The 27,006-nt window shown below is 43.7% G+C and overlaps 1 protein-coding gene across 1 annotated transcript in view; it reads right to left on the reverse strand.

The window, feature by feature from the left end:
* Positions 1-3,750: 3,750 nt before the first annotated feature.
* The window catches only part of LOC139278311 (N(4)-(beta-N-acetylglucosaminyl)-L-asparaginase-like), a 44,375-nt gene continuing 21,119 nt past the window's right edge, over positions 3,751-27,006 (reverse strand). The window contains exons 8-9 of the mRNA XM_070897009.1: positions 22,230-22,363; positions 3,751-7,656 (exon numbers count right to left, since the gene is read on the reverse strand). Coding sequence (XP_070753110.1) covers positions 7,562-7,656; positions 22,230-22,363 — 229 coding nt within the window. The 3' untranslated portion in view covers positions 3,751-7,561. The remainder of the gene's footprint in view (positions 7,657-22,229; positions 22,364-27,006) is intronic.

A 27,006-nucleotide genomic window follows, 5' to 3' on the forward strand; every position in this document is an offset into this window, starting at 1 on the left:
CTTAAGAAAGAGTAGAGAGGAGGTTTACCAGGATGTTACCAGGTATGAGAGACGTCAGTTATGAGGAGAGGCTGTAAAAGTTAGGACTGTTTTCTTTGAAACAGAGAAGGTTAAGAGGTGACCTATTAGAGGTTTTCAAGAGAGGTTTTGATAGAGTAGATAAAGAAGATTTGTTCCCTCTGTTGTTTCCCACATTACAACAGTGGCTACACTTCAAAAAGTACTTCATTGGCTGTAAAGCACTTTAGGACATCCGGTGAGTGGGTCAATAACTGCAGGTCATAGATTTAAAATCATTGGCAAAAAATCCAGAGGGAAGATGAGGAGAAATGTTTTCACTGAGAATGGTCGGGATCTGAAATGCTCTACTTGAAAAGGTGACAGAAGCTGATTCCATAAATTACTTTAAAAGGAAGTTGGAAAGGTACTTGGGGATGAGGAACTGACAGGATTATGGGACAAAAAGTGTGGATGTGGGACTAAGCACGACTGTTCTTACAAAGAGCCAGCACAGGCCCGACGGGCTGAATGGCCTCCTGTAAGTTTCTATGTTTCTATGATTCCTAACTTTCACTAGCCATAGCAACTCTGTATATTTACAGACTAATTCACTCATTTTAAAATTAAATATTCAAAGCTTTGGGGGTCATATTGTTGAGAAATTGAATGTGTTTGGAAGAGTCCTGGGCTGTTACAGTGGATTAGTCCACTATATTTTGGCAGTTCTGGGACCAAAGTTTCTTCTCTGATACCTTTGATTTTGCAATTATATTGCACTTTTATCACTGATTCTGTGATACCTTGGGTGATAAGCTTGCACGTCAGTAAATAGGATTTGCGATTGCAGTATGTCAGTGATCGATCAGGAGACTCGTGCCTAAAAAAACAGCACAAATTGGGGGCAGGGATCAAGTGGTGCAGGTGCAGGTCCTATTTTGTTACATACAACAATATGCCGGGTGGTGCACTTCTGGCTGATAATGAGTACACACTTCCTGCCCACCATATTGGGGGCTTAGGTGACCATTAAGCACCTGAATAACGCTCCAATCACACTTGAATCTCTTGGCCTAGGTTTCTGCATGGCAGGAGGACTCATTTACATTGTACCAACCAGTCAGCTGCAATACAGTTATATCATCATCATCATAGGAAGTCCCTCGAAACGAGGATGACTTGCTTCCACGCCAAAAAAGGATGAGTTCACAGGTGTTTCAATGAAGGACCTAATATTGCAGGTCCTGAACTACATCCTGAAGTTTGGAAGATGCCAGTGCGTGGATTTTTTTAACGAGTGGTGGCCGTTGCACACCAGCCACCACATGGGCTTGACAGAGTTCGGTCTTGGTCCAGTGGCAAGGGTTATCCAAGACGACTGAAGACCAGCTCTGCTGCATGAACCTAGTGCGCACACATATCGCAGTGTGGGCTGGCCCATGCTGCCCCTGGGCTCCTGGCCCCAAACTCATGCCTCTCCTGGGCCCCAATCACATCCCTCCACAATCTTTTGCCACTCCTGCTGTATCTGCCCACGCTCCAATCACCGACCTGGACCGTGATGACGTCACTCTTCGCTGCCGTCGCCCTCCTTCACCAGCTCCCACTGCTCCCTGAAGTGGTATGCCTCCATGCTGCTCCCGGGCTGCCGCACCTCCGCTCCTTTTATGGCCCCGGCCTGCCACTGGTGTTCTCATGCAGTGAGAACCAGTTATAACATTGCTCAACACCTAACTTGGCAGAAATTAAATCAGTCTTGCCCAGGGAAGACAGCTGCGTATATACCTGAATACAGAAGGGGGCATTACTCTATTTCCAATATTTAAAAATGAAAATGTTTAGAAAGCAGAGGACTAACTTTCAAAAGGGAATTAGATAAATACTTGAAGGGGAAAAATTTGCAGGGTTATGGGGAAAGAGCAGGGGAATGTCTAATATGATAGATTTGAAAGGTACAGGCAAGATATGGCCGGTGTGGCCTCCTTTTTTTGTGGTCGTCCTTTATTGGCCATCTCTAATTGTCCTTGAGAAGGTGATGGTGAGCCGCCTTCTTGAACTGCTGCAGTTCACGTGGTAAAGGTAAACCACGGCTTCTATTCTCCACAGTTAACCGTCATTTTAAACCCCTCTCCCCAATCTCCCCTCTCACCTCCGACAATGAGTGAGGAGCTCATGGACTTCTTTGTCTCTATGATTGAGACCATCCATTCGGCCGCCTCTGCCTCTTCCCTTCCTTCCCCTAGCCCACCAGACCATGCTTCCTCTGTGGTTCCCCCCTGCCCTAGCCCTGATCTCACATTTTTCTCTCCGATCTCTCCTCATGATCTTTCGGAGCTCATCCTGTCCATGAGACTTCCTGCTCCCTTGACCCTATTCCCAGCAAATTGCTGATCACCCAATTTCCTCTTCCAGCTCCCATGTTAGCTGACATTGTTAATGGTTCTTTCTCCTCAAATCTGCCATCATCATCCATCTCCTCAAAAAAACCCTTGACCCATCCGTCCTTGCAAACTACTACCCCATCGCCAAGTGGTATTCAACTTGGAGGAGTACTGATTCATCAGCTGAGGGAGGGCTGTAGGTGGTAATCAGCAGGAGATTTCCTTAACCTTGCTTGATCTGAAGCCATGAGACTTCATGGATCCGGAGGCAATGTTGAGGAATCCCAGGGCCACTGTATACCACTGTACCCTCACTTCTGGTGAGTCTGTCCTGCCGGTGGGACAGGACATACCCAGGGATGATGATGGAGGAGTCTGGGACATTGATAGAATGGTATGATTCTGTGAGCATGACTATGACTAGTCTGTGGGGCAGCTCTTCAAATTTTCACACAAGCCCCCAGATGGTAGTGAGGAGGCCTTTGCAGGGTTGACTGGGCTGGGTGTGCTGTTGTCGTGTCCGAAGCCAGTGAGGTCAATGCCGGGTGGTCCGTCCAGTTTTATTCTCATTGTTTCTTGTAGCGATTTGTTACAACTATGTGGCTTGCTAGGCCATTTCAGAGAGCAGTCAAGAGTACAATTCTGGAGTCACATATAGGCCGGACCAGGTAAGGACAGCAGATTTCTTTCCCTAATGGACATTAGTAAACCAGATGGGTTCTTACGCCAATGTGACAGTTTGATGATCATCATTACTGATACTAGCTTTTTATTCCAGATTTATTTAACTGAATTTAAATTTCACAGCTGATGTGGTGAGATTTGAAATCACAGCTGATTTTTAATCAGGTTATTACTCCAGTTCTCTGGATTACTAGTTCATTAACATAACCACTATGCTACCGTTCCGCGCTGTATGATTCCAGACTTCTAGAATTCTCTTCCTAAAATCAGAGTTTAAAACTGAGACATATACTATTTTCTGGGCCAACATTTATTACGCCGTGAAATTTTGTGAAGCATGAGAAGGAGAGCTCTTGTATTGGGCATTGGACTAATATCAAAATGGTTTCACTCAACTTAATTTGAAAGAAAACTATGCAGCAGCCTCCTTGCTCTTTCCAACAGTTACTGTTTGGATCCATCTGCTAATTTGGTATTTTGGCTTCTTGCTTTTCCAAGCCAAGCTGGCTTTAAATCCTCATTACTTACAGTTATTATCTTTATTACTTTAGTGTCAAGTCACAAATGGTTTTCCTCTGACTGAGTGCTTGAAGCTTGTTGTGAATGTAAGATTTCTAAATCTCTGGCATTAAATGGACAGCAAGACTGATTCTTTTAAAACAATTTGGAATAGTTTATTAAACACACACACATGCACATCTATCTGCAGTTGTCAGCTATCCTACGGATCGATTTAGTTACAACAGATACAATGTTGTTACAATAAAAACGGTATACTTTACTTCCTCTGGCAAAGCACACAGTCTGCTTCTTTGTCTATAGAGTGAGGTCCTGCTTTTGTCATGTGCTAAGGAGAAAAGAGAGAGCAATCTTTGGCTTGAGTTTTTATATCTCATAAGGCCATTGTTTCTCAGGAAGCCTCAGGATTGGATCTTGGTTCCAGGGCCGTTTCCGATTGGCTTCTCCTCATACATGTGTCTGTCTGGAGGGCCGGCGCCACTCCCTGACTAGGTTAATGGCTTTCCAATTAACACCTTTTTTCCTTTAAGCTCTGTCCAGCCAGAAGACAATAGACAAACAGAACATGCTGGAAGACTGTGAGCTTCCATTTTGTTTCAACACTGCAGCCTTTCCATATAATCTACACTTTTAACATTGTTATATATAAACAGAATCAATTTTGTCATTACTAAACACTTTTATTCTTACATGAGGAAGTTTATTCAGCTTCTCTCCTCGTAAAACAATCAAAGAATTGAGACTAGATTGGCCAGAAAGGGATCATTTGCATGGTGGGGCAGGGGAAGCGTGTGGATTTTCTCAAGAAGAAAATATTAACAATGAATGATATGGTTTTCCCTTCCCTCCCTGCTGCAGTCCCTGTCCCATTTATAGAACCTCCTATTACATGTGTGGTGGGGGGGAGCTTCAATGAATGGGAAAGACTGCAGTGAAAATAAGCAGTCACAGAGGATGGCCAAGTGAGATAAGCATCATCCAGTTGAGCAACGCCTCGATTTAAAAATTCTCATCCTTGTTTTTCAATCCCTCCATGGCCTCTCCCCTCCCTATCTCTGTAATCTCTTCCAAACCTACAACCCTCCGAGATCTCTGCACTCCTAATTCCGGACCCTTGCACATCCCCGATTTTAAATCGCTCCACCGCTGGCGGTCATGCCTTCAGCTACCGAGGCCCTAAGCTCTAGAATTCCCTCCCTAAATCTCTCTGCCTCCCTTTCCTCCTTTATGACGCTCCTTAAAACCATCTGCCCTAATATCTCCATATGAGGCTCAATGTCAAATTTGTTTGAGAATGCTCCTGTGAAGTGCCTTGGGACGTTTTACTATGTTAAAGGCGCTATATAAATACAAGTTGTTGTTGTTGACATGTAGAAATGTTCACAAACACAAAACCATTCTCCACAAAAATGCAAAATAGTCTTGCCAACTGAACTCTTTTCAATAGCAGTTACTGTATATACAAATAATTCTGCTTTTTTAAAATTATATTCCATTTTTTACTGCTGATTTGTAATCATTTTGTTTTAAGCTTGGAGTTGAGGTAGAAGATCAGCCATGATCTAACTGAATGGCAGAGCAGGCTCGAGGGGCCGTATGGCCTACTCCTGCTCTATTGCTTCTGTTACAAGGGCTGAGTTACACTGGCATGGGGAACACAACAAAGCTTATTCCTATGTGGTAAATGGAGATCTGCTTAACAATTGAGAACAGCTGACAGGCCACGAGCTAAATGGAAAATTAATATAGTACTTGTTCCAAAAGTTCATTGCAACAGCCGCAGCTGCAATACAACAGCACTTAAATGTTACAACTTTATCTGCTAATTCCAATGCTAGTGTCCAGTATTTAAACAAAACTGAAACAACATGACACAACACAAGAAAAGCATGTTAAGCGTTTTACTGTAACTATTCATCTCCAACCTGTATCTGTAAAATGCAACATTCAGATGTAAGTCTGCACTGGCTAGGAAACTGGCTGAGCGGCAGGAGAGAGAGTAGGGATAATGGGCAGGTACACTAATTGGCAGGATGTGACTAGTGGTGCGTTGGGGTCTCGCCTATTCACCGTATTTATTAACGACTTAGATGATGAGATAGAAAGTCACATATCCAAATTTGCTGATAGATAGGTGACATTGTAGGAGTGTAGATGAAAGAATAAAGTTACAAAGATATTGATAGATTAAATGAATGGACAAAACTGTGGCAAATGGATTTCAATGTAAGCAACTGTGAGGTCATCCATTTTGAACTTAAAAAGGATAGAGTAGGGTACTTTCTAAATAGTGAAAAACTAACAGTGGAGGTCCAAAAGGACTTAGGGGTCCAGAAAATAATCAAAAAGACTAATGGAATGCTGGCTTTTATATCTACAGGACTAGAATACAAGGGGGTAGAAGTTATGCTACAGCTATACAAAGCTCTGATCAGACCGCACCTGGAGAACTGTAAGCAGTTCAGGACACTACACCTTAGGAAGGATATAGTGGCCTTGGAGTGAGTGCGGCGTCCGTTTACCAGAGTGATATCCAGACTCGAGATTAAATTATGAGGAGAGATTACACAAACTAGGGTTGTATTCCCTGGAATTTAGAAGGTTAAAGGGTGAGTTGAGAGAAACTATTTCCCCTGGTTGGGGATTCTAGGACTAGGGGGCATAGTCTAAAAATTAGAGCAAGACCTTTCAGGAGTGAAATTAAGAAACACTTCTTCAATCAAAGGATGGTAGAAGTTTGGAACTTTCTTCCGCAAATGGAAATTGATGCTAGATCAACTGTTAGATTTAAAATTAAGATTGGTAGTTTTTTGTTAAATAAAGGTACTAAGGGATATGGGCCAAAGGTGGATATATGGAGTTCGATCGCAGATCAGCCATGATCTTATTGAATGGTGCAACAGGCTCGAGGGGCTAAATGGTCTACTCCTGTTCCTATGTTTGAGAGTCACACTTTGATTGCATCTCTCACTAAGTTCTCTCTCTTTACCAGTTTATATAAATACCCAGAGCTCTAGTTATGTTATTGAGTGAAATGGAGTGTCTGTTATTTAAACATTAAAAGTTTTGAGACAGTTATTGCAGTGAACTCCTAGACCCTTGTGAAATGTAGTTTTTCCACTGGGCTGATGTGATTGTATACCCAGTACAACTCAAAGCAGCGTGAGATTCTTTCGCAAAGAGATGGTCTTACATTTCTCAGTGCATTCAGGAATCAGAAGGCCGACCTGAGTCTTCAGTTTCATCACCACCCCGTTGATGCAGATCTGAAACTGTGGCTTTTCGGTTCTCAGACTTAAACTACATTTTGTTTTTACAGATTCCCACAAAAGGCAGCTAATGCTGGGTAAATTTAAACTTTCAAGACTTGAGATCGATAGATTTTTGTTAGGTCAGGGAATCAAGGGATTGTGGATCACAAAAGCAGATAAATGGAGTTGAGTTACAGATCTACCACTCCCTGACTGAATGGCATAACAGGCAGGAGGGGCTGAACAGCCTGCTCCTGTTCTTATAGATTTCATATATTTGCAAACAATCCCAGGAGTGGCTGCTACTATACAACTTTAGGGTTCTCCATTTATTTACTAGTTTTTTGTTTTTGTAAAGGTTCAAGAGATCAAAAGGTGGGTAACTGGTGTTGAGGTACAGATCAACCATGATCTAACTGAATCATGGAAGAGGCTGGAGGGCTCGATGGCCTGCTCCTGTTCCAATGTTCATGCATGAAATGTAAAAAAAAAGTAAATGCTTACAGTACCCCTCTGAAACCTTAGAAACTTAATCTACATGTACATACTTAATTGGCAATTAAATATGGCTCAATCTCCATGGCACATTCTCAACAATGTTCGGTACTAAATTTAGCAGATTGCAGGTGAATTTTTGTTAAAGTTGACATTTAGTTTCACAATTTTAGTGCAAATGGTTTGAATTTCACCAAGCCTTTAAAGTCTTGAAAATGATGCATCACAGCAGCTTTAAATGCAGTCCACTATCTCTTCCTTGGCCTTTGAGGGATTGTAAACCATAAAATGAAACTGATCGAGTCCTGGAGATTTGCTGCATGCAGCACCTGAAAGAAAAGACAACAATTTCAGGGGAACCCAGCTGCGGTTAATGTAACACATCAGAAGCAGGCCTGTTATTTTGAAGTAGCTGGCACTTATTCTAAAATGTTGCTAATGGTTTTGAGTGGTTCATATTTCCAAGTGAAATCGATGGAATGGTTTTCAGCTTTATACTGCGCTAAAAGTGAATGATATTTCCATTGAAAGGTAGCAGTCAATTTCCAAGTATTTGTATAAGTGGATGTACCAGCTGGAGAGCTTTCTCCCCACTTAAACCATTTTCATAGAATCATAGAAATTTACAGCATGGAAGGAGGCCATTTCGGCCCTTTGTGTCTGCGCCAGCCGACAAAGAGCTATCCAGCCTAATCCCACTTTCCAGCTCTTGGTCCATAGCCTTGTAGGTCACGGCTCTTCAAGTGCACATCCAAATACTTTTTTTAAATGTGGTGAGGGCTTCTGCTTCCAACATCCTTTCAGACAGTGAGTTCCAGTCACACACCCGCTCTGTGTGAGAGAGTATTTCTGTCTTGCTTTTGATGAGTAACTTCCAGAGTTGCTATTATGGTGCACGCACGAGAGGTCCTGTTGTCTGAGAGGTCCTGCACAGGCCGCTCACCGGATTTTACATTGTAAATACTGCACATATGCAAAAAATTTGAATGCGCCATACATTGGGGGAGGCAGGCCATGCAGGGGGCAGTGCAGTTTACAGGGGAAATTGGAAAAGTAGCAGAATGTATATAGAGATTAAAAAGCTGCCAATCCTTAATAATCAATAGTACTGATCATGCAACTTATGACTAATAACGTGACTACATTGTAATGCTTACTAATCAGCCAATACGTTCAGTGTCATCATAGGCGGTCCCTCAAACAAGGATGACTTGCTTCCACAAGAATTCACAGATGTTTCAATGAAGGACCCGATGTTCCAGTCCTGAACTCCAATTGAGGGTGTGGAAGATGCCTGTGCGTGGATTTTTTTTTAAACGTGGGGTGGCCGTTGCACACCAGCCACCACACAGGTTTGACAGAGCCAAGGCCTTTATCCAGTGGCAAGGGTTAACCAGGACGACTGGAGACCTGCTCTGCTGCACAGACCTAGTGCGCACACATATCGCAGTGTGGCCTAGATCATTGATGTGTACCACAAAAAGCAAGGGACCCAGTACTGAGCCCTGCGAACCCCAATGGAAACATCCTTCCAGTCACAAAAGCAGCCATCAACCATTACCCTTTGCATCCTAACTTTAAGCCAATTTTGGATCCAACTTGCCACTTTGCCCTGGATCCGATGGGCTTTTACCTTCATGACCAGTCCGCCATGTGGGACCCTATCAAAAGCTTAGGCATTAAAGGACTCCGCTTTCGGATGGAACTGCTGTCCCGTTAGATGAATTGCTTGTTGACTGAATGTTCCAGGCACAGGACAGCCAATGGTCAAAAGTGGTTCAAAATAAAAGGCTTGCATTTGTATAGCGCCCCTCATGATCTCAGGACATCCCAAAGCACCTGACAGGTGATGAAGTCGCTGCTGTAGTGCAGAAAATGTGGCAGCCAATTGCACGCAGCAAGCGATACCTGACAAAAACCCTGCACATGCGTGTCCAGGTAACAAAGGGATAGTTGGGGATTGGTGGAGATTTGCTGAGAAAACGCAGAGAGGGAGAGGAAATGGAAGGGACTGAGTGAGAAGGTGATTTAGTAGAAGGCTAAAGAGACGGCACCAGGGAAGGTGAAGGAGAACGAGAGCAGTGGGAAAGGGGAACGGAATCACGATTTCTACCCAAAGAACAATGGGGTAATATAATTCTCAATTTTACATTGTAAACTATTGCTTAAATACAGTAATGTATTCATTCTTACTTGTGTCAAATATAGTTATAACTATTACTTGCCTGGATGAGTGCAGCCCCTACAACACTTAAGAAGCTCAACACCATCCAGGACAAAGCAGCCCACTTGATTACCACCCCATCCACCACCTTAAACATTCGCTCCCCCCACTACTGGCGCACCGTGGCTGCAGTGTGCACCATCTAAAGATGCACTGCAGCAATTCGCCAAGGCTTCTTCAGCAGCACCTCCAAAACCCTCCAACTCTACCCCACTCATCATCATAGGCAGTCCCCCAGAATCGAGGAAGACTTGCTTCCACTCTCAAAATATGAGTTCCTAGGTGGCTGAACAGTCCAATACGAGAGCCACAGACCCCACCATTAGTGGGACAGACAGTCGCTGTGGGAAGCGGAGGGTGGGACAGATCCGCCACACGCTCTTTCCGCTGCCTGCGCTTGATTGCTGCATGCTCTCGGCGACGGGACTCGAGGTGCTCAGCGCCCTCTCGGATGCACTTCCTCCACTTAGGAACTCCCAGTTGTCAGTGGGGATGTCGCACTTTATCAGGGAGGCTTTGAGGGTGTCCTTGTAGCGTTTCCGCTGCCCACCTTTGGCTCGTTTGCCGTGAAGGAGCTCCGAGTAGAGCACTTGCTTTGGAGTCTCGTGTCTGGCATGCGAACTATGTAGCCTGCCCAGCGGAGCTGATCGAGTGTGGTCAGTGCCTCAATGCTGTGGATGTTAGCCTGCACGAGGATGCTGATGTTGGTGCGCCTGTCCTCCCAGGGGATTTGAAGAATCTGGCGGAGACATCGTTGGTGATATTTCTCTAGCAACAGCAATGTGATAATGACCAGATAATCTATTTTTAGTGATGATGATTGTGGGATAAATATTGGCTAGCACACCAATGATAACTCCCCTTCTGTTCTTCGAAATAGTGCCATGGGATCTTTTGCGTCCACCTGAGAGAGCAGACAGGGCCTCGGTTTAACGTCTCATCTGAAAGATGGCACCTGCGACAATGCAGCACTCCCTCAGTACTGCATTGGAGTGTCAGCTTAGATTGTTGTGCTCAAGTCTCTGGAGTAGGACTATGAACCCACAACCTTCTGATTCAGAGGCGAGGGTGCGACCCACTGAGCCACTGCCGACACTCAAAGTTACAACTTCCTTCAGTTTTTAAGATTTTGAAAGTTAGTGCGGAAAGCTAGAAGCCCCTGTAAAATGATATATTTAAAAACTGATTAATGAAGAGCTGAACCGAATAAAGCTTCTATGGCAGCATGGAATATTCGGGTGACATGATGACTTTGTTTTTAAACAACTCAGTGCTAAAAGAATCAGATAAATAGCGTGTTCTTCTCTTAACCTATTAACCAAGCTAGCTAATAAAATCTGTGGGAAAAATGTCCCAGAAGAACATTTAATCCAGACTGATAGAATATTTTTAAATATGCAGAATATCATGCCACCAAAGACACCATTCTCTGGCAACAACTCTATGAACCTGACTCCAACATCTATTTCATTCTTTTGACAAAACCTACTGGTTACCAAAATGTAAGCAACTGTTACAAAAATGTTACCCGGACAGAAAGGTATCAAAATATAATTGATTTGATATTCAGATGCCAAATACTCTATCCTACAGTGGTGTCGCAAGGCATTAATGCACAAACACAAGTGGGATTGTAACAGATTAGCAATATTCCCAGCGGGTAATGGATAGCATGAGACAAAACTAATCTAGCTAGCCGATTACAAATTCAAACTGTTTCTTTTCCAGCAGCTTTTGTTACCAGGTATTTCTCTATTGTGTTTTGATCTTATACAATGAAAGTATTTTGTAAAAGAACCACAGTCTTCAGTACATTTGTTAAAAAACGGTTGCAGAACCAGGAGGTAGAGCTACACCTGCTGAATTATGCATCCTCCCTGCAGATCAGAATCACATTTCAGATTACTCATGGGATTATCCACTTTAGTAAAGTAAATACAGTAGAGAGCACTGTATTCTGTCAGCTGAAACAATTTCAGTCCTAAATGGCCTGCCCCTTATCGTAAGACTGTGTCCCCTGGTTCTGGACTTCCCCAACATCGGGAACATTCTTCCCGCATCTAACCTGTCCAGTCCAGTCAGAATCTTATGTTTCTATGAGATCCCCTCTCATCCTTCTAAACTCCAGTGTATAAAGGCCCAGTTGATCCAGTCTCTCCTCATACGTCAGTCCAGCCATCCCTGGAATCAGTCTGGTGAACCTTCGTTGCACTCCCTCAATCGCAAGAATGTCCTTCCTCAGATTAGGAGACCAAAACCGAACACAATATTCCAGGTGGGGCCGCACCAAGGCCCAGTACAACTGCAGCAAGACTTCCCTGCTCCTATACTCAAATCCCCTTGCTATGAAGACCAACATATCATTTGCCTTCTTCACCGCCTGCTGTACCTGCATGCCAACTTTCAATGACTGATGAACCATGACACCCAGGTCTCGCTGCACCTCCCCTTTTCCTAATCTGCCACCATTCAGATAATATTCTGCCTTCGTGTTTTTGCCCCCAAAGTGGATAACCTCACAGTTATACACATTATACTGCATCTACCACGTACTTGCCCACTCGCCTAACCTGTCCAAGTCACCCTGTAGCCTCTTAGCATCCTCCTCACAGCTCACACCGCCACCCAGTTTAGTATCATCTGCAAACTTGGAGATATTACACTCAATTCACTCATCTAAATCATTGATGTATATTGTAAAGAGCTGGGGTCCCAGCACTGAGCCCTGCGGCACTCCACTAGTCAGTGCCTGCCATTCTGAAAAGGACCCGTTAATCCCGACTCTCTTCTTCCTGTCTGCCAACCAGTTCTCTATCCACATCAGTACATTACCCCCAATATCATGTGCTTTGATTTTGCACACCAATCTCTTGTGTGGGACCTTGTTAAAAGCCTTTTGAAAGTCCAAATACACCACATCTACTGGTTCTCCCTTGTCCACTCTACTAGTTACATCCTCAAAAATTCCAGAAAATTTGTCAAGCATGATTTCCCCTTCATAAATCCATGCTGACTTGGACCAATCCTATCACTGCTTTCCAAATGAGCTGCTATTTCATCCTTAATGATTGATTCCAACATTTTCCCCACTACTGATGTCAGGCTAACCAGTCTATAATTACCTGTTTACTCCCTCCCTCCCTCCTTTTTTAAAAAGTGGTGTTACATTAGCAACCCTCCAGTCCATAGGAACTGATCCAGAGTTGATAGACTGTTGGAAAATGATCACCAATGCATCCACTATTTCTAGGGCCACTTCCTTAAGTACTCTGGGATATAGACTATCAGGCCCTGGGGATTTATTAGCCTTCAATCCCGTCAATTTCCCTAACACATATCTATAGAACTTTTGCAGTCATTTTTTACGTTTCCGGCAAGCTTCCTCTCGTACTCTATTTTCCCCCTCTTAATTAAACCCTTCATCCTCCTCTGCTGAATTCTAAAATTCTCCCAGTCCTCCGGTTTGCTGCCTTTTCTGGCTAATTTGTATGCCCCTTCCTTGGAATTAATACTATCCTTAATTTCCCTTGTTAGCCACGGTTGAGCCACCTTCCCAGTTTTATTTTTACTCCAGACAGGGATGTACAATTGTTGAAGTTCGTCCATATGATCATTAAAGGTTTGCCATTGCCTATCCACCGTCAACCCTTTAAGTATCATTTGCCAGTCTAATCTCGGCAATTTGTGCCTCATACCATCAAAGTTACCTTTCCTTAATTTAAGGATCCTATTTTCTCAATTAACTGTGTCACTCTCCATCTTAATAAATAATTCTACCATATTATGGTCACTCTTCCCCAAGGGGCCTCGCACAACAAGATTGCTAATTAGTCCCTTCTCATTACACATCAAGGATGGCCAGCTCTCTGATTCCTCGACATATTCGTCCAGAAAACCAACCCTAATACACAAACAACATCACTGGTTTTGCAAGAACCACTGGACTCCAGACCTTATTACAGCCTTGGAACAAACATGGACAAAAGAGCTGAATTCCAGAGGTGAGATGAGAGTGACTGCATTTGACTGAGTGTGGCATCAAGGAGCCCTAGTAAAACTGAAGTCATCAGGAAGCAGGGGAAAAACTCTCCACTGGCTGGAGTCAAACCTAGCACAAAGGAAGATGGTTTTGGTGGTTGGAGTTCAATCATCCCAGCCCAAGGAGTTCCTCAGGTCCTAGACCCAAACAGCTTCAGCTGCTTCATCAATGTCCTTCCCTCCATCATAAGGTCAGAAGTGAGGATGTTCACAGCTGATTGCACAATGTTCAGTTTCATTCGCAACACTTCAGAAAATAAAGCAGCCCATACCCGTATGCAGCAAAACCAGGACGACATTCAGGTTTGGGCTGATAAGTGGCAAGTAACATTTGCATCACACGTGCTAAGAAATGCCCATCTCCAACAAGCGAGAGTCTATAACCACCTCCACATGATATTCAACGGCATTACCATCGCTAAATCCCCCATTGACCAGAAACTTAACTGGACCAGCCACATAAATACTGTGGCAACAAGAGTGGGTCAGAGGCTGGGTATTCTGTGGCGAGTGTCTCATCTCCTGACTCCCCAAAGCTTTCCATCATCTACAAGGCACAAGTCAGGAGTGAGATGGAATACTCTCCACTTGCCTGGATGAGTGCAGCTCAAACAACACTCAAGAAGTTCAACAGGACAAAGCAGCCCGCTTGATTGGTACCCAATCCACCACCTTCAACATTCACTCCCTCCACCACTGGCGTACTGTGACTGCAGTGTGTACCATCTACAAGATGCACTGGAGCAACTCAACAAGGCTTCTTCGGCAGCATCTCCCAAACCCGCGACCTCTACCACCTAGACTCATGGGAATACCATCACCTGCAAGTTCCCCTCCAAGTTACACGCCATCCTGACATGGAAATATATTGCGGTTCCTTAATTGTCGCTGGGTCAAACTCCTGGAACTCCGTCCCTAACAGCACTGTGGGAGTACCTTCACCACACGGACTGCAGTAGCTCAAGGTGGCAGCTCACCACCGCCTTCGCAAGGGCAATAAAAGCTGGCCTTGCCAGGTGATGCCCACATTCCAGAAGGAATAAAAAAAAAAATTGAAGCAGATTACAGGAAACAAAAACTTGCATTTATATAGTACCTTTCATGGCCATAGGTCATCCTGAAGTGCTTTACAGCAAATAAAGTACGTTTGTACATAGGAAATCTGTTCATTTATCTCATTGTTGTTTGAGAAACTTTACTGTCCAGATTATCTGCCACGTCTCCTACATCACAACAGTGACAATACATCAAAAATACTTAATTGGCTGTAAAGCACTTTGGGACATCCAGTGGTCATGAAAGGTGCTATATAAATGAAAGATCGTTCTCTCTTTACCCAATGTTAATCATATAATTCATACCAATGTTCTATAGAGCTGGCTGGTTTACATTTGGGACTGGGATGGGAAGGAATTTCTTCTCTCGGAGGGTTGTAAATCTGTGAAATTCGATGCCTCAGAGGGCTGTGGAAGCTGGGTCATTAAATAAGTTTAAGACAGAGATAGACAGTTTCTTGACCAATAGGGGAATGGGGGGTTTTGGGGAGCGGGCAGGGAAGTGATCCATGATTGGACCAGCCATGATCGTATTAAATGGCAAAGCAGGCTCAAGGGGCCGTATGGCCTACTCTTGCTCCGAGTTCTTATGTTCTTATGTTTAGCAATTCTCAACTACCAAACATTGAATTACTAACAGCCACTACTTTTACAAATAAAGATCTCCATAGATCAAAATGGCAGTGCAGCCATTTATTTAATAAAACATAGTGTAGTCCTAGATAACAAGGGTCAATGCCTGCCTTGCAAATTGTTACAAGGTTGCTAAATGCATTTCCAAGTCCAGATTTATGCAACTTTCTCCCCAAGCTTCCCCCCAAAAATCAAGTAACGTTGCCTCAAAGAAATTTATATTTAGAAATATTTTTAAATAATCAATGCCCTGAAATCGCGGCCTCCCTGGGTCCGTACGGAGTGTGTGCAGACCTGGGAAGGCACACACCTTTTTTCGGCACCCAATGCACACGCGCCAAAAAACAGCTTTTCTGATCTGTCAAGTTCTGGCTTTACAGATCTCCGCATCTTCAGGAGAAGGATATTCGCATGGGCACGATTACGCTAATTTCCCATTTCTTGCCCAGCAAATGTCCTTCAAACTCTTGCACCTGGAAAAAGCAGGCGCGTAGCCTACCTTTACCAGTGTAAGAGTTTTAAAACATAAAAAAAGTATTAGAAATAAAATTTAAAAACACATTGTTTAAAAACCCTGTCCATTAAGGCAAGTTTATTTTAAACCCTAATTAAAACACCTAAAAAAAAAAACCCCCACAAAATATATTTTTTTTCTAAACATTTAAATGAACTTTAATTTCAATTAAAGTTAAATATGTGAGGTGTGTTTTTTATTTTTTATGTTGTGTTTGTTTTTTTCTCATTAATAGCAATAAGAACTCGTAGATACGGAGTTCTCATTGCTATTAATGAGAATACTGTACCTGATTGATTGTGTAGTCACATTTGACTGCACCTTCTGCATCCAAACATCGAGGACGGGAGCCCACTCCGAAGCGCGGGAATAGAAAACATAGAAAACATAGAAAATAGGTGCAGGAGCAGGCCATTCAGCCCTTCTAGCCTGCACCGCCATTCAACGAGTTCATGGCTGAACATGAAACTTCAGTACCCACTTCCTGCTTTCACGCCATACCCCTTGATCCCCCGAGTACTAAGGACTTCATCTAACTCCCTTTTGAATATATTTAGTGAATTGGCCTCAACTACTTCCTGTGGTAGAGAATTCCACAGGTTCACCACTCTCTGGGTGAAGAAGTTTCTCCTTATCTCGGTCCTAAATGGCTTACCCCTTATCCTTAGACTGTGACCCCTGCTTCTGGACTTCCCCAACATTGGGAACATTCTTCCTGCATCCAACCTGTCCAAACCCGTCAGAATTTTAAACGTTTCTATGAGGTCCCCTCTCACTCTTCTGAACTCCAGTGAATACAAGCCCAGTTGATTCAGTCTTTCTTGATAGGTCAGTCCCACCATCCCGGGAATCAGTCTGGTGAATCTTCGCTGCACTCCCTCAACAGCAAGTATGTCCTTCCTCAAGTTAGGAGACCAAAACTGTACATAATACTCCAGGTGTGGCCTCACCAAAGCCCTGTACAACTGTAGCAACACCTCCCTGCCCCTGTACTCAAATCCCCTCGCTATGAAGGCCAACATGCCATTTGCTTTCTTAACCGCCTGCTGTACCTGCATGCCAACCTTCAATGACTGATGTACCATGACACCCAGGTCTCGTTGCACCTTCCCTTTTCCTAATCTGTCACCATTCAGATAATAGTCTGTCTCTCTGTTTTTACCACCAAAGTGGATAACCTCACATTTATCCACATTATACTTCATCTGCCACGCATTTGCCCACTCACCTAACCTATCCAAGTCACTCTGTAGCCTCATAGCATCCTCCTCGCAGCTCACACTGCCACCCAACTTAGTGTCATCCGCAAATTTGGAGATACTACATTTAATCCCTTCGTCTAAATCATTAATGTATAATGTAAACAGCTGGGGCCCCAGCACAGAACCCTGCGGTACCCCACTAGTCACTGCCTGCCATTCCGAAAAGTACCCATTTACTCCTACTCTTTGCTTCCTGACAGACAACCAGTTCTCAATCCACGTCAGCACACTACCCCCAATCCCATGTGCTTTAACTTTGCACATTAATCTCCTGTGTGGGACCTTGTCGAAAGCCTTCTGAAAGTCCAAATACACCACATCAACTGGTACTCCTTTGTCCACTTTATTGGAAACATCCTCAAAAAATTCCAGAAGATGTCAAGCATGATCTCCCTTTTACAAATCCATGCTGACTTGGACCTATCATGTCACCATTTTCCAAATGCGCTGCTATGACATCCTTAATAATTGATTCCATCATTTTACCCACTACTGAGGTCAGGCTGACCGGTCTATAATTCCCTGCTTTCTCTCTCCCTCCTTTTTTAAAAAGTGGGGTTACATTGGCTACCCTCCACTCGATAGGAACTGATCCAGAGTCAATGGAATGTTGGAAAATGACTGTCAATGCATCCGCTATTTCCAAGGCCACCTCCTTAAGTACTCTGGGATGCAGTCCATCAGGCCCTGGGGATTTATCGGCCTTCAATCCCATCAATTTCCCCAACACAATTTCCCGACTAATAAAGATTTCCCTCAGTTCCTCCTCTTTAATAGACCCTCTGACCACTTTTATATCCGGAAGGTTGTTTGTGTCCTCCTTAGTGAATACTGAACCAAAGTACTTGTTCAATTGGTCTGCCATTTCTTTGTTCCCCGTTATGACTTCCCCTGATTCTGACTGCAGGGGACCTACGTTTGTTTTTACTAACCTCTTTCTCTTTACATACCTATAGAAACTTTTGCAATCCGCCTTAATGTTCCCTGCAAGCTTCTTCTCGTACTCCATTTTCCCTGCCCTAATCAAACCCTTTGTCCTCCTCTGCTGAGTTCTAAATTTCTCCCAGTCCTCAGGTTCGCTGCTATTTCTGGCCAATTTGTATGCCACTTCCTTGGCTTTAATACTATCCCTGATTTCCCTTGATAGCCACGGTTGAGCCACCTTCCCTTTTTTATTTTTACGCCAGACAGGAATGTACAATTGTTGTAATTCATCCATGCGTTCTCTAAATGTCTGCCATTGCCCATCCACAGTCAACCCCTTAAGTATCATTAGCCAATCTATCTTAGCCAATTCATGCCTCATACCTTCAAAGTTACCCTTCTTTAAGTTCTGGACCATGGTCTCTGAATTAACTGTTTCATTCTCCATCCTAATGCAGAATTCCACCATATTATGGTCACTCTTCCCCAAGGGGCCTCGCACAATGAGATTGCTAATTAATCCTCTCTCATTACACAACACCCAGTCTAAGATGGTCTCCCCCCTAGTTGGTTCCTCGACATATTGGTCTAGAAAACCATCCCTTATGCATTCCAGGAAATCCTCCTCCACCGTATTGCTTCCAGTTTGGCTAGCCCAATCTATGTGCATATTAAAGTCACCCATTATAACTGCTGCACCTTTATTGCATGCACTCCTAATTTCCTGTTTGATGCCCTCCCCAACATCACTACTACTGTTTGGAGGTCTGTACACAACTCCCACTAACGATTTTTGCCCTTTAGTGTTCTGCAGCTCCACCCATATAGATTCCACATCATCCAAGCTAATGTCTTTCCTAACTATTGCATTAATCTCCTCTTTAACCAGTAATGCTACCCCACCTCCTTTTCCTTTTATTCTATCCTTCCTGAATGTTGAATACCCCTGGATGTTGAGTTCCCAGCCCTGATCATCCTGGAGCCACGTCTCCGTAATCTCAATCACATCATATTTGTTAACATCTATTTGCACAATTAATTCATCCACCTTATTGCGGATACTCCTTGCATTAAGACACAAAGCCTTCAGGCTTGTTTTTTTAACACCCTTTGTCCTTTTAGAATTTTGCTGTACAGTGGCCCTTTTTGTTCTTTGCCTTGGGTTTCTCTGCCCTCCACTTTTCCTCATCTCCTTTCTGTCTTTTGCTTTTGCTTCCTTTTTGTCTCCCTCTGTCTCCCTGTATAGGTTCCCATCCCCCTGCAATATTAGTTTAACTCCTCCCCAACAGCACTAGCAAACACTCCCCCTAGGACATTGGGAAGAGAAGGGCTCCCCACCGGAATCACAGGTGCCTCTGGGACCTCCAGGTAAATTCATTAAAAATTCTCGGGACGGAGGCATTCGAGCAAAGGAAGTCTCCGACCCGAATTTCAGACCCAATATTTAATGGCTCTCTGCATCGAGTCGTCATTATTTTTAATAAGCATTATTTAAACCTTTGGACTCGTCTTTCAAAATGCTTATTGTGATACTATAGCTGGGATAAAGCTAATCTCAACATGATACACAGTCGGTCTGGATGTAGAATGCCATCGGCGCCCCCTCTACTTCACCTTCCAGTATATCCTCCTTTCCATCTTCTCACCCTAGCAACTAGCTGGTTCTAATGAGCCCAACATCCTGGCTCCAGCCACCCTTTCAGGATTGACCACAGCTCTGTACAGCTTCAGCATGAGTTCTGGGGTCTGATTTGGCAATATATCCCAGCATCCTGTTCATTGTGTTTTCTGGCTTCACACTGTTTAGATGTGGTGAGCAATCAAGTCTACCAGCATCCTTGGGTCTCTCAATATCCCCTTTGGTACACGTAGCTCCTATTTTTACTTTGAATAGTTAGTGCCTTGCAGTGTCCAGTGAACTTCATTGGCCACTGTTCTACCCTATTGCGCCTTCTTTCCGGGATTGTGACTGCCTATTCCAAGTCCATCCCAGACCCACTTAATATTCCTTCCCCATTTTGACCTAGATTCCCTTATGATTACCGCTATTTCCTTTCTATTAGTCAGCTACCAGTCCACATCTTACCCACTGAACTTGGTTTATCAAAAGGAATCTCTCATTCAGGACTTTATCATAAGCCTTTGGGAGGTCTAGGTACTAAACCACATGGTCTCTCTTATCCACTCCTATCAATTTGTCATCTCAAAAAGTCCATGATGCAAGTCACCATTTAATTGTCCTGCGAACATTAAGAAATCATGAATTTTCAACATTATGACATTTTCTTTGCATAAATAGGGTGTGGGCATCGCTGGCAAGGCATTTATTGCCCATCCTTAATTGCCCTGGAGAAGGTAGTGGTGAGCCGCCTTCTTGAACCACTGCAATCCGTGCAGCGAAAGGACTGCCACAGTACTGTTGGATAGGGAGTTCCAGGAATTCGCTAAGTTCGCCAAGTGGCTAAGTACATAATTGGTTAAGTGACAGGAAGGAGAGAGTAGTGGTGAATGATTGTTTTTCAGACTGGTGGCGTTCCCCAGGGGTCGGTACTAGGACCACTACTTTTCTGGATATATATTAATTACTTAGACTTGGGTGTACAAGGCAGATTTTCAAAATATGCAGATGACACAAAACTTGTAAGTATAGTGAACAGTGAGGAGAATAGTGATAGATTTCAAGAAGACAGACAGGTTGGTGAAAGGGGTGGACACGTGTCAGGTGAAAAGTGCAAAGTGATACATTTTGGTAGGAAGAATGAGGAGAGGCAATTTAAACTAAAGGATACAATCCTAAAGGGGGTTAATCAACGAGAGACCTGGGGGGATATGTGCACAAATCATTGAAAGTGGTAGGGCAGGTTGAGAAAACGGTTAAAAAAGCATGCGGGATACAGGCCTTCATAAATATAGGCGTAGAGTACAAAAGCAAGGAAGCTATGGTGAACCTTTATGAAACACTGGTTCATCCTCAACTGAAGTATTGTGTTCAATTCCGCACTTTAGGAAGGTTGTGAAGGCCTTAGAGAGGGCATAGAAAAGATTTACGAGAATGATTCCAGGAATAAGGATTATGTGCACAGACTAGAGATTCTAGGGTTGTTCTCCTTAGAGCAGGGAAGGTTGAGAGGAGATTTGATAGACGTATTCAAAATCATGAGGGGTCTAGACAGAGTAGATAGAGAGAAACCGTTCCCATTGGCAGAAGGGTTGATAACCAGAGGACACAGATTTAAGGTGATTGGCAAAAGAACCAACGGCGACATGAGGAAAAACTTTTTTTTAAACGCAGCAAGTAGTTAAGATCTGGAATGCACTGCGTGAAAGGGTGTTGGAGGCAGAATCAATCGTGGCTTTCAAAAGGAAATTGGATAAGTACCTGAAGGAAAAATATTTGCAGGGCTACAGGGAAAGGGTGGGGGGGGGTGGGACTAGCTGAAGTGCTCTTGCAAAGAGCTGGCATGGGCTCGCTGAGCCGAATGGCCTCCTTCCGTGCTATAACCATTCCATGATTCTATGAATTTGACCCAGCGACGATGAAGGAACATCAATATATTTCCAAGTCAAAATGATATTTGACTTGATGGGGAACTTGCAGGTGGTGGTGGTGGTGGTGGTGTTTCCATGCACCTCCTGAACTTGCCCTTCTAGTTGATAGAGGTCGCGGGTTAGGACTACTTGGCATCACAATGGTTTCACTGCAATTACGCATAGGTCAAACAGCATGTTTCAACTATGGATAGAGTCAGTTAATCAAAGTGTACCTCTGGATATCATGTTAAAAGAAAGAGAGGTCTAGAAACAGGACATGTTTCTATATTCTCCCCCTTTTGTTCTTTATTTGCTCTAACAAATACAAACCTGTACCCAATACAAAAGCAAAATACTGCCGATGTTGGAATCTGCAATAAAAACAGAAAATGCTGGAGATCTCAGTGGGTCAGGCAGCATCTGTGGGAGCAACAGATTTAACGTTTCAGGTCGATGACCCTTCATCAGAACTCGGCCTGAAACATTAACTCTGTTTCTTTCCACAGATGCTGCCTGATCCACTGACAAACCTGTACCCACATGGGCAAGGGTGCATTTAGCATTCCAGCCCCATGCAGGCTTTCACCATATGAATTTATTTTCTATATATTCTGCTTGATTATAGTTAAGTGCAAGACAAGTTTACTCAAGGTTATTTATGTCTGTATGGTTTTAGCTTTGCACACTTATCCTATTGACAGGTTTTGGTTTAAAGACTTACCATAACCCCCAGTTCTGTTGGCACAGATAAGTGCGCCAAAAAACTTTGGGTAATACTTTTGGATTCTTGCAATAGTCTTCTGGCAAGCCACGGTTGGTTCAATCCCCAATCTCATGTATTCCACTGCTTGGTAGCTAATTGGAGAGACAAAAACACCAAACTAAGATAATGGTCACATTGTAAATACATTGAACAGCAAAAATCACACAATTTGGAGAACAAGCTTACCAAGCAGTTTTTCTGCAGAAGAAGCAACATTTATCAGTACTAGTAAAAGACATTTTTAAATGCTAACTGATTAAAAAGCCTATGGCCCGAACTTGGTGGAAGCGAAGTTCTGCCCAAAGCACCACTGAGATACCAGACGGTACTCTGGGTGGGAGTTTCATTAAAAAGTCCTTGAAAGACTGCCCGGTAGCAAAATGTGACTTACCACGTGGCAGCAGGCGTGAGCTCCCAATTTCGGCAACAAATGCAATCCTCGCCAAAGTGCCACCGAGGATTGAGTCAGGCCCGGGGAGGGTGGAGGACATAAAAATAAAAATGTACACACAAAAAAAAACACTGGAAGACCATCATGGGACCCCATCCACATAAAATCTCAGAAAAAAAAATAAAAGAAGTTCATGGAGATTTTTTTTTTGCAGGTCTTCATACTTACTGTTGGGGTTAGACCTGCCTCCACACAGCGGTCCTTCCCCCTGCTGCCGCCAACTCCCGCCCGGGAGGAATCTGCCAGCTCGGTGGGCGGGAGGCCACTTACGCGCCTTGTGGCTGTCAGCAGGCGGATCCCAGCGGTCCTCCCTCCCGCCGGCAGGAGGCCTAGTGAAAACTGACACCGAGGAGAGACCGCCCAAAAAACATGGTGGCAGCCGGCAGTAAGGCCATCAAATTCAGGCCCTAAATATTCATTTCTGAACCGCTGTAAGAATACAGCATACAGAGCTGGGAACTTGTACCTATCAGGAAAGAGTGAATAGGCTGGTGCTTTTCTCCACAAAAAAAGATTGAGGGGGTGACCTGATAGAGGTCTTTAAGGTTAAGAAAGGGTTGGATAGGGTAGATGTAGAATATGTTTACACTTGCGGGCTTGACCAGAACTAGGGGCTAGTGCTGTTGGGGAGGAGTTAAACTAATATGGCAGGGGGATGGGAACCAATGCAGGGAGACAGAGGGAATTAGAATGGGGGCAGAAGCAAAAGATAGAAGAAAAGTAAAAGTGGAGGGCAGAGAAACCCAAGGCAAAAAGCAAAAAGGGCCACATTACAGCAAAATTCTGAAGGGGCAAAGTGTGTTCAAAAGACTAGCCTGAAGGCTCTGCCTCAATGCGAGCAGTATTCGGAATAAGGTGGACGAATTAACTGCGCAGATAGCAGTTAATGGATATGATGTAATTGGCATCACAGAGACATGGCTCCAGGGTGACCAAGGCTGGGAACTCAACATCCAGGGGTATTCAACATTTAGGAAGGATAGACAGAAAGGAAAAGGAGGCGGGGTGGAATTGCTGATTAAAGAGGAAATTAACGCAATAGGTCGGATGATGTGGAATCTGTATGGGTAGAGCTGCGGAATACCAAAGGGCAGAAAACGCTAGTGGGAGTTGTGTACAGACCACCAAACAGTAGTAGTGAGGTTGGGGACAGCATCAAACAAGAAATTAGGGATGTGTGCAATAAAGGTACAGCAGTTATCATGGGTGACTTTAATCTACATATTGATTGGGCTAACCAAACTGGTAGCAATGCGGTGGAGGAGGATTTTCTGGAGTGTATTAGGGATGGTTTTCTAGACCAATATGTCGAGGAACCAACTCGGGAGCTGGCCAACCTAGACTGGGTGATGTGTAATGAGAAAGGACTAATTAGCAATCTTGTTGTGCGAGGCCCCTTGGGGAAGAGTGACCATAATATGGTAGAATTCTTTATTAAGATGGAGTGTGACACAGTTAATTCAGAAACTATGGTCCTGAACTTAAAGAAAGGTAACTTCGATGGTTTGAAGCGTGAAATTGGCTAGAATAGATTGGCAAATGTTACTTATAAAGTGTTGACGGTGGATAGGCAATGGCAAACATTTAAAGGTCACATGGATGAACTTCAGCAATTGTACATCCCTGTCTGGTGTAAAAATAAAACGAGGAAGATGGCTCAACCGTGGTTAACAAGGGAAATTAAGGATAGTGTTAAATCCAAGGAAGAGGCATATAAATTGGCCAGAAAAAGCAGCAAACCTGAGGACTGGGAGAAATTTAGAATTCAACAGATGAGGACAAAGGGTTTAATTAAGAGGGGGAAAATAGAGTACGAGAAGAAGCTTGCCGAGAACATAAAAACTGACTGCAAAAGCTTCTATAAATATGTGAAGAGAAAAAGATTAGTGAAGACAAACGTAGGTCCCTTGCAGTCGGATTCAGGTGAATTTATAATGGGGAACAAAGAAATAGCAGACCAATTGAACAAATACTTTGGTTCTGTCTTCACGAAGGAAGACACAAATAACCTTCCGGAAGTACTAGGGGACCGAGGGTCTAGTGAGAAGGAGGAACTAAAGGATATCCTTATTAGGTGGGAAATTGTGTTGGGGAAATTGATGGGATTGAAGGCCGATAAATCCGCAGGGCCTGATAGTCTGCATCCCAGAGTACTTAAGTGACCCTAGTAATAGTGGATGCATTGGTGATCATTTTCCAACGGTCTATCGACTCTGGATCAGCTCCTATGGACTGGAGGGTAGCTAATGTAACACCACTTTTTAAAAAGAAAGGGAGAGAGAAAGCGGGCAATTATAGACCGGTTAGCCTGACATTAGTGGGGAAAATGTTGGAATCAATTATTATGAAATAGCAGCACATTTGGAAAGCAGTGGCAGGATCGGTCCAAGTCAGCATAGATTTCTGAAAAGAGGAAATCATGCTTGATAAATCTTCTGGAATTTTTTGAGGATGTAACTAGTAGAGTGGACAAGGGAGAAGCAATGGATGTGGTGTATTTGGACTTTCAAAAGGCTTTTGACAAGGTCCCACACAAGAGATTGGTGTGCAAAAATCAAAGCACAGGGTATTGGGGGTAACATACTGACGTGGAAAGAGAACTGGTTGGAAGACAGGAAGCAGAGAGTCTGGATAAACGGGTCCTTTTCAGAATGGCAGTCAGTGACTAGTGGAGTGCCGCAGGGCTCAGTGCTGGGACCCCAGTTCTTTACAATATACATCAATGATTTAGATGAGTGAATTGAGTGTAATATCTCCAAGTTTGCAGATGACACTAAACTGGGTGGCGGTGTGAGCTGAGGCTGCAGGGTGACTTGGACAGGTTAGATGAGTGGGCAAATGCATGGCAGATGCAGTATAATGTGGATAAATGTGAGGTTATCCACTTAGAGGGCAAAAACACAAAGACAGAATATTACCTGAATGGTGGCAGATTCGGAAAAGGGTGGTTGCAACGAGTCCTGGGTGTCATGCTTCATTAGTCATTGAAAGTTGGCATGCAGGTACAGCAGGCGGTGAAGGCGGCAAATGGTTATGTTGGCGTTCATAGCTAGGGGATTTGAGTATAGGAGCAGGGAGGTCTTACTGCAGTTGTACAGGGCCTTGGTGAGGCCTCACCTGGAATATTGGGTTTAGTTTTGGTCTCCTAATCTGAGGAAGGACGTTCTTGCTATTGAGAGAGTGCAGCGAAGGTTCACCAGACTGATTCCCGGGATGGCTGGACTGACATATGAGGAGAGATGGATCAACTGGGTCTTTATACATTGGAGTTTAGAAGGATGCGAGGGGATCTCATAGGAACATGTAAGATTCTGACAGGACTGGACAGGTTAGATGCAGGTAGAATGTTCCCGATGTTGGGGAAGTCCAGAAACAAGGGACATAGTCTTAGGATAAGGGCTAGGCCATTTAGGACGGAGATGAGGAGACACTTCTTCACTCAGAGTTGTTAACCTGTGGAATTCCCTTCCGCAGAGAGTTGTTGATGCCAGTTCATTGGATATATTCAAAGAGGGAGTTAGATATGGCCCTTACAGCTAAAGGGATCAAGGGGTATGGAGAGAAAGCAGGAAAGGGTTACTGAGGGAATGATCAGCTATGATCTGATTGAATGGTGGTGGAGGCTCGAAGGGCTGAATGACCTACTCTTGCACCTATTTTCTATGTTTCCATGTTTCTATAATTAATAAGTCCAATGGGGAATGCAGGAGAAATTTATTTACTCAGTGAGTGTAACTCACTACCACAAGGGATAGTTTAGGCAAATAGCATAAATGTATTTAAGGGAAAGCTAGATAAATACATGAGTGGGAAAGTAATAATGGGGTTAGATGAAGAGGATGGTAGGAGGCCAGTGTGGAGCATAAACACCTTCTGACATCCTTTCTAAAGTGTGGTGCCCAGAATTGAATGCAATATGCCAGCTGAGGCATAACCAGTGTTTTATGAAGGCTTAGCATACCTCTTACTTTTGTATTCTATTGCTTTATTAATAAAACCAAAGATCCCATACTTAAACAGACTTCTCAACCTGTCCTGCCAATTTGAAAGATTTGTGTACATACACTCTCAGATCTCTCTCATCCTACACCCCTTTAAAATTGTACCATTTAGTTGATATTGCCTCTCCTCATTCTTCCTAGCAAGATGTCTCGCTTCGCACTTCTTTGCATTAAATTTCACCTGCCGTGTGTCTGCCCATTTCACCAGTCTATGTTCTCTTGAAGTCGGTTACTATCCTCCTCGTTGTTTTCTGCATTTCAGAGTCCATGTCATCTGCAAACT

This window comes from Pristiophorus japonicus, chromosome 1 (assembly GCF_044704955.1).
Source record: "Pristiophorus japonicus isolate sPriJap1 chromosome 1, sPriJap1.hap1, whole genome shotgun sequence".
NCBI lineage: Eukaryota > Metazoa > Chordata > Chondrichthyes > Pristiophoridae > Pristiophorus > Pristiophorus japonicus.